The sequence below is a fragment of the Thermobia domestica genome, chromosome 17, assembly GCF_964235325.1.
Source record: "Thermobia domestica chromosome 17, izTheDome1.hap1.1, whole genome shotgun sequence".
NCBI classification, from domain to species: Eukaryota; Metazoa; Arthropoda; class Insecta; order Zygentoma; family Lepismatidae; genus Thermobia; species Thermobia domestica.
In genome coordinates this window covers 157,051,896-157,060,589 of record NC_137470.1, presented here as the reverse complement: position 1 = coordinate 157,060,589, position 8,694 = coordinate 157,051,896, and the positions used below count along the sequence as shown (strand labels likewise).

Here is an 8,694-nt window from a genome sequence, read left to right as displayed (position 1 = left end):
TGATGTATTGCAAAGAAAGTTACAATTGACTGGTATCCCCTTCAATATACTCCCTCTCCTATCTTTACACCGCTGCATACGTGCCTTTCATTGTTCAAAGCAATGCTATAAGTCATCAGATGTAACCCTGTTCAACAACTCTGCTATTTTTCGTTTCACCTCTTCCACAGACAGAAAATGTGTTCCCTTCAATGCACTTTTCACTTTTGGGAATAGATGCAAGTCACAAGGAGCCAGGTCTGGGGAATACGGAGGATGGTCGAGCACAGGAATGCGCTTGGCAGCTAAAAACTGCTTCACAGAAAGGAAATTATGAGTATGCGCATTGTCTTGGTGGAGGATGCACCGTGCCACAAAAGCCAAGTAGTAAGTTCTATTGCTATTATTACAATTTCAAATATCAATATCCAAAAGTGCCTGAAGTTATTTTTTCAATAGAAACAAATGAAGAAAAAAAAAGAAGAAAAAGGGAGGCTATGAAAGTAAAACATTCATAAATTCACATGTGTCCAGAAAGCTAAGCAGAATGGGTCGGTGGGTCGTAATGGGTCGGTGAGTCATTGGATCGGTGGGTCAGCGTGGATCAGAATGGATCGGTGGGTCAAGTGGGTCACGGTGCATGAAGAGTCTGAGTGCACCACAGTGGGTGGTGGGTTCCAGTGGGTCACGTCCTGTTGACCTACGACCCACTGACCCACTCACAAATCTTGACCACTGACCAACTCCATCTCTGTTACTTACAAGAGCTACCAATTTGATTTATCTCAATAAAAGAGAATTGTGATGCTCATTGTTGTACCTGTTACCATGAACGGAACTCTCATCAACGAACGAGCAGCAAATTTTCTTGGTTCTGTTTGTGAGAATGTAATTTGTAGTTTAACTTATTCGATACCATTTCAGAATGTATATTTCCTATTAAACATATTTACCAGCCTCTGTCATTGTAACAAAATTTTGCTGAGTTCACTTTCTCTTTTATTAACACACACTATACTGCTATCTGTAATGACCAGGCTCTTCATTGTTAAGAACCTAAAACGATATAAAGGAAAGTCCTCACTCAAGAAACTATAAAATATTATAACAATAGCTTTTCTGAAAAGATGAAATTTTAGCTATGGACGGAATAGACACTTTTAGAAACAGTACTCTTATGTGAACCTAAACAATACTCCAGAGGCCGCGGTGGCTCAGTGGTAGAGCGTTCACCTCTGGTGCTAGGTGTCCCGGGTTCGATCCCAGCCTCCGCCAAGTGAACTTTGTGCGTGGGTTTTCTCGGGGTTCTCCCGTTTCCTCATTCCACTATCTTCATTCCACCATTTCATTCATTACTCATCATCACCGTCTCCTTTAGCCTAACTGGCATAACCGTGGGGACGTAAAACTCAAAGATTTTATTTCATTTCAATACTCCACTATGTCATTATTTGTAAGTATATTAAACAACGAAATATACTTTTGTACTAGTATATTTATAGTTGAAACAAAATGAACAACAGACATCGGCAGACTGAGAACGAAATTAAGTATCTCAATTTTAACTATTTTCAGAAACAAGATTTTGAAATTTAACATTAATTTAAATAAATCCCATGTATTTAATTGAAAGAATTATATTTCCGTTATTATTGGAGTTCCAACTAAGTGATTTTGTGAAGTAATAGAAAGTCTATCATTTTACTAACTTTACGGTATATTGAAGCCGAAGGTTCAAGGTCACATTCACAAAAACTCTCCATTGACTTCTGCCCTTAGCCAACTGGAACCAGTTTCTACTTTATGTTCAAATTTCTGCGAGATCCATCTTAATATTGTCCTCCTATCTGCCCTCAATATTTCCTAATCACATTTTTCCGATATGGTTTTGACACACAGACCGGGACTGTTTACGAAACGTAATAACTTAATTTCGAAGAAAAGAAATTTATGTTGATATCAAATAAATGTAAGTGGGAAACTAAGATTATTAATTTTCTACGACAGTAGTTACGCGGATGGTCATTGGAAACATCCCATTACTCACTCTGCTGGTTAGGAATTATTTGCAGAGATATCCCATAGATGGCAGGAGTTGTAGGTCAGTTGATTCTCTCGAATCAGTGCATTTGGGTACTTCTCAGCAAGCTTGTTACATTCAATTTTTCACAAAACCTTCAACAACTCATAGCGTCCTATCTTTGCCAACGCAAACATCGCGTTCGATAGAATAATATTTTAAATGAGGAATATGTCGTAGACTCAGGTGTGCTTCAGGGGTCGAACTTAGAACCTCTAGTAATTATATTATTTGTTAATGATTTACCACCTGTAATAACATCCTCCCACAAACTATTGTTCGATGACGATCTAAAACTCTATCGCAGTATCTTTACGGAATTAGACGCTATTTCTTTGCAAAACGACATAAATTCTATTTTCCAATGGTACGAATCGAAGGAATTGCTGTTAAATATTAAAAAATGTAACGTAGTATCATACACCAGGAAAATGAGCTATGTATGCAATATGTACTCTATTAATCAATGCCAATTGAGAGATTTGATTATATAACTGATCTTGAAGTCACTCTGCAGTCAAACCTATTATTCGATATTCATGTCAATAGAATAGTTGGTGATGCCTTTAGGAACCTTGGCTTTGTATTGATATTAGGAGGTGCTTTTTCTAACACCAATGTCCTCAAACACACTATACATTGCCTAGGTAAGGTCTGAGGTCTAGTTGAGTTGAGTTTGACTTTAACGTCAATTTCAGCAGTGAGACTATATGAGACAGGACCTGCTGATTATCGTGGAATCCGAACGTGGGGATCAAGTGAATGTATATATGGGGTGAAATGCTGAGAAGAAGTATTGTTCTGTCTTTTGATGAATAAATGTTCACAAAACAGCTTGATTGTGATAAATGAATAAATGTTTATTTGCACTAACTACACAACAACTGAAACACTTACAACTTACTGTTATATTGTCTTTTTTTACGAATTCCGGAGGACCGTCTTGTATGGATCTCTTGGTGCTCAACTTGCTGACACTCACACACACACACTGTTTTTTAAAAACAAAAGAGAAACGTTATGCAAATATAATGACAATGATACAAACTCACAATAAAAGTCTCTACATTCTCCCCTCTCTTGATTGAACCAAGTCAATCAACTTACACACAATCCACATGATCATTTTTAGGTAAAGGTACAATTTTAGTAATTGGTCTCTTAACAGTCCCTGTTTTACACTTTACACTCACTACTCTCACTAGTCCATCTTTTCCCGGAAACACTTGTTGAATAACACCTAATTTCCATGACAATGGGGGAGTATTGTCTTCTTTGATTAGAACCACATCTCCAATAGAAATATTAGGTTGTTTTGTTGTCCATTTTCTTCTCTGCTGGAGTTCATGTAGATAATCCTGAGACCATCTTTTTTAAAAATGCTCCTTCATCTTCTGAAGGTGATTCCATCTTGATAATCGGTTGGTCGGAATGTCCACTAGATCTGGTTCAGGAATGCTCATTAAAGGTTCACCAATAAGGAAACGTCCTGGCGACAAAAATGAAGGATCATCGGGATCATTGGATAGAACGGTGATTGGTCTTGAATTTAAACAGGCTTCTATTTGTGTTATAACTGTATTGAGTTCTTCAAATGTCAAAATTGTGCAACCTACTATTCTTCTTAAATGAAACTTAAATGACTTCACTGCACTTTCCCAAATGCCTGCAAAATGACTTGCTCTGGGTGGAATGAAATGCCATGTAAATCCTTCTTGCACTGCAACATCTTGAATTGAGTTTTGAAATTGTTGTGAACTGAGTAGTTGTTGAAGCTCCTTAAGTTCTCGCTGAGCTCCAACGAAATTGGTTCCGTTGTCACTATATATGTTCGAAAATTTGCCTCTTCTGGATACAAATCTTCGAAGAGCTGCTAAAAATGCTTGGCTACTCAAATCACTCACTAACTCCATATGAGTCGCTTTGGTTGCTAAGCACACGAATATTGCAACATACGCCTTTGTCACTTTACGAGATCTGGTTCCTTGTTTAATCATTAGGGGACCGGCGAAATCCACCCCTACGTGAATAAAAGCTCGAGTTGGCTGTACTCGTGCTGATGGTAATTGACCCATGAGTTGTTCTGAGGCTGACGCTTTCAATTTAAAACAAACTAAACACTGATGAATGATAGATCGAACGACTTGTTTAGCTCGTGGGATCCAATATTTTTGCCTCAATGATGAAATCAATAACTGCGGTCCAGCATGTAACAATCTTCTATGTTCCGCTTCAATTATCAATTTGGTGAGATGCTCTTTAGGTGGTAAGATGATCTGATGTCGGCTATCATACGGTAAGTCGGACTTTTTTAGCCGTCCTCCCACTCGTAGCAACTGTTCATTATCTATAAATGGATACAAAGATTTAAGTTCACTTTGGGATGAAACTTGGCCTGATGAAGCCAAGTCCTTGAATTCTTGCGAATAACTAACCTGCTGGATTAGCTTAATGCATTGTTGTAAAGTATCACTAATTTCAGTAGTGGAAATAGTTCCTACTTTCTTCTCGTTGTGATTTTTACAATTGTAAATAAAACGACGACACAAACAAATAACTCGCAATAGTTTCCACAATGATGAAAATTTCTCCAAACAGCTTATGTCACCTTCATAACTGGCTAAAGATATGGTCGTTACTTTCCTTTCTTCTGGAACATCTTCGTCTACCACTTCTAATTGTTCGGGCCATGCAGATGTTTCAAGCCATGCGGGTCCATGCCACCAAATATCTTCTTCTTTCAACTGTTTCGGATCCATTCCCCGTGTAATAATGTCGGCTGGATTGTCCATTGACGACACATGATGCCACTGGTTGACTGATGTGATCTCCTGTATCTCTGCAACCCTGTTTGCCACGAACTCCTTCCATCTGGCAGCTGGAGATGATATCCATGCAAGCACTATTTTTGAATCGGTCCAGAAGTAAGTACTATTTACTGGAATGTTTAATATCGGAATTATTTTCCGATACAGCCTGCTCAAAAGTACTGCCGCACAAAGTTCAAGTCTTGGTAAAGTTACCTTTTTAATAGGTGCTATTCTCGATTTAGAACCCAAAAGTTTAACAGTAGTTTTGCCTGAAATGTCCACAGTTTTAACATAAATGCAACAGCCGTACGCAAGTTGACTGCTGTCAGCAAACCCATGTATCTCGACATGAACATAATTCTTCAATACTACACATCTATCAATTTGTATTTCGTTAACACTTGGAAGATGATGACACAGGTCTAACCATTGCTGATAGAGCTCTGATGGTATTTGATCATCCCAATTGATCTTATGGATCCACATTTGTTGTAAAAAAATCTTGAACGGAGTAACTACAGGACTGATAAGTCCTAAAGGATCAAATATTTTTGCTATTGTCGAAGTCATTTGACGTTTGGTTGGTATGTTGGTCGTGAGACATTCTTGAACTGACTTGTTGGTGATGAGAAGCTTATCTGATGCAGGATTCCACGATAAACCCAATGTTGAAACACCTGACTCGGACTCAAATTCAAACGGTAAGTGTATCTCCCTATGTTCTTCTGGCACTGCTTCCAACAATGCTGGCTCGTTCGAACACCATTTTCTTAAAGTAAACCCACCGCTTTGCAATAATTGAATAAGTTCTTTTTGAAGCTTTAACGCCTGTTCAACGTTGTGGCATCCTGAGCTTACATCATCCATATAAAAATCACGTTCCAATACTGTTGCTGCTTGAGGATATTTATTTCTTTCTTCTTCCGCTAACTTTCGAAGACACGCCGTCGCCAAATATGGTGATGATGCTTCACCATATGTGACCCGCTGCAACTCATAAATCTTGACTGGTTCCACTGATGAATATCTCCACAGAATTTTTTGAAGTCCAATGTCATCTTCATGAACTTTAATCATTCGATACATTGACTGAATATCCGCCGTAAAAGCAATAGGAAAGGTTCGAAATCTCGTGACAATTGAATGTAAATCTTGCTGGATTGTTGGTCCTGTCATAAGTATGTCGTTTAATGAAACCCCCGTTGAAGTCTTTGCAGAAGCGTCGAACACCACTCTTAGCTTTGTTGTGGTACTGGATGGTTTCAATACTGCATGATGTGGCAGATAACATTTCATACCATTATCTTCATGTTCTTCTTTCACTGGTTTCATATGATCTAATTCTTCATATTCCCTCATAAAGTTACAGTACTGCTCGTTAATTTCCGGACACTGCTGCAACCGTCTTTCTAGCTGGTAAAATCTACGAAGAGCTAAATTATATGATTCTCCTAATGGTTTATGGTTTGGCTTAATTGGCAGACGTACAACGAATCGACCACTGCTATCTCTGGTTGTGTTTTCCTCAAAGTGTCGTTCACATTGCCTTTCTTCTTGAGTCATGACTGTTGAATGTATAGTTTCGAGCTCCCAAAATGTCTGTAACTGTCTATCAAGGCTACTTTCTTGCACAAAAAATGACACTTGTGGTATACTAGAATCTCTTGTTGTAGGAAATTTACCCGCTAAAATGTACCCAAATTCAGTCTCTTGTACTACTGGATAATTCCCTGGTCTAGTCAGTTTATGTGATCGCAAAATGTCCAAAAACACTTCCGCGCCTAACAAAATGTCAATAGTATCTGGTTGGTGAAAATTAGGATCTGCATACACTATGTCTGTCGGCAAGTTCCAATCAGCATGATCTATTGGCCTACTTGGAATGTTATCTGTTATTTTGAGCAAAACTAAACAGTTTACATCAATTGCAAATTCACGAATTCTTGATTCTATATGTACATCTACACAATGCTTTGTTTCACTAATCACACTATTAATACCTTGAATTGGAACTCGGTGTTTATTTTTAGGTAGATGCAACCTTTGAACTAAATCTTCAGTTACAAAATTAATTTGACTGGCAGAATCTAATAATACTCTACATGGATGTAATTTACCATTTGCATCTCGTACATTTACTATAGCAGTAGATAACATAACAGTAACATTTGGTTTTCCCTTGAAAATGCAATAAGAACCTTGTGTTATATTTTCCCTATTCGTATTAGAATGACTCGAAAAATTTCTTGATTGTGAATTAGCAACACTGGTTTTCTCATCTGCTTTTGACATTACGTCATAATGCAGCAAGGTATTATGCTTTTTGGAACAGCGTTTACAGCCACCTGATCTGCACGTTTTTACTTTACATTCTTTTTTGAGACAGTTGAAACACAATAAATTATCTCGAACATAGTCTTGTCTTTCTTTTGCTTCAGCGTTTAAAAATGCAGGACATTTAAACAACTGATGTATTAGGTTTTGTTTACAAAAGTTACAGAAAGACTGAGTTGTTGTCACGTATGATTTGGTTGTTTTTTCTTTTTGTTTCGGTTCAGCACTCTGTCTATTTTTATCACCCCTTGACCTTGACACTACTTCCTGCGATGGTGTATTTTTTATAGTTTCAAATGCTTGACACCTACGTTCCAAGAAAGCAAAGAACTCTGACAAGGGAGGGAAAGAATGATCTGTGATTTGTAACTCCCACGCACGCCTAGTGTTACTGTCTAATTGAGAAACGAAATGTTGAACTAACAAAACCTCTTCCAGTGGTGTCTGCAAATCTAAAGCTCGTAATGCATTCAAGTTACTAGTAGCTGTATTAATAAATTCTCTTAATTCTGATGTAGTTTCCTTTGTGATACATTTAATATGTAACAAATTACGGACATGAGTAGCTGCAATCAAACGCTTATTTTCATACCTGTCTTTCAATAATTGCCATGCAATTTTATAATTAGCTTCTGTAACTTGCAGATTCGCTATTAAATCATACGCCTCCCCTCTCAATGCACTCCTAAGGTAATGGAACTTTTGCAACACTGACACGTTATCGTTATTATGAATCATAACTTTAAAATTGTCTGAAAATGAAAGCCAATTTTCGTATCGTCCTTCAAATGATGGCAATTCAACACGAGGCAATTTTAATTGATCATTTGACACCTGATTCTCATTTTTTGAGGAATTGTTTGAATGAGATTCCTGGCTACGCTGAATAATGCAATCCTCTAGTTGCGCTAATACATCATAGTAACTGGTTTCAAAGTCCTCTCTATATGCATCGTCCTCTACTTGTTCGTAATTTATTTCTAACTGTGATTGTACTTCATCGAACTTTTTATACAACTCAATCATTGCAGTCTTACGTACTTTCACCTGACTAATTGTAGTTGTTGAATTAATATTACTTACGTAGTTTTGAATTCTTGTCAGTTGACTTTTGCACACACCACGTTGTTTCACTAACTTGCTTCTTTCTGAGTCCTCCATCTTGAAAAATGTTGTAAGTCCACACTAACTAATAAACACAAGTCCACACTGATGAACGTGTTCTCAATTATGTCTATTCACATAGTTTCCAGAAGAATTAATAAATGTCACTGCACACATGAACAGCACTAAACAAAGAGCAATGTAACAATTGTTCACATACACATTCACAGTTTATATCAAACGCTGGTTCACTGTGATCCGGTCGGAGTTGACCAATGTTCTGTCTTTTGATGAATAAATGTTCACAAAACAGCTTGATTGTGATAAATGAATAAATGTTTATTTGCACTAACTACACAACAACTGAAACACTTACAACTTACTGTT

General features: G+C 37.4%; 1 protein-coding gene across 1 annotated transcript; it reads right to left on the bottom strand.

Annotated features, from left to right (window-relative positions):
• Positions 1 to 4,370: 4,370 nt before the first annotated feature.
• On the bottom strand, positions 4,371 to 8,364 carry LOC145674218 (uncharacterized). The gene is made up of 2 exons (XM_081744055.1): positions 4,699 to 8,364; positions 4,371 to 4,406 (listed from the first exon to the last, which is right to left on the bottom strand). Exons 1-2 carry the CDS (start codon positions 8,362 to 8,364, stop codon positions 4,371 to 4,373), a joined length of 3,702 nt encoding a protein of 1,233 aa, XP_081600181.1.
• Positions 8,365 to 8,694: the final 330 nt, after the last annotated feature.

What these genes read in the sequence shown, in the direction of transcription:
- LOC145674218 (XM_081744055.1), bottom strand. Translation starts at nt 8,364, where the DNA reads ATGGAGGACTCAGAAAGAAGCAAGTTAGTGAAACAACGTGGTGTGTGC. An exon ending in ATGTTCCAGAAGAAAGGAAA is followed by an intron (nt 4,407 to 4,698) that starts GTAACGACCATA and finishes ATCCATTTATAG; the next exon opens with ATAATGAACAGTTGCTACGA.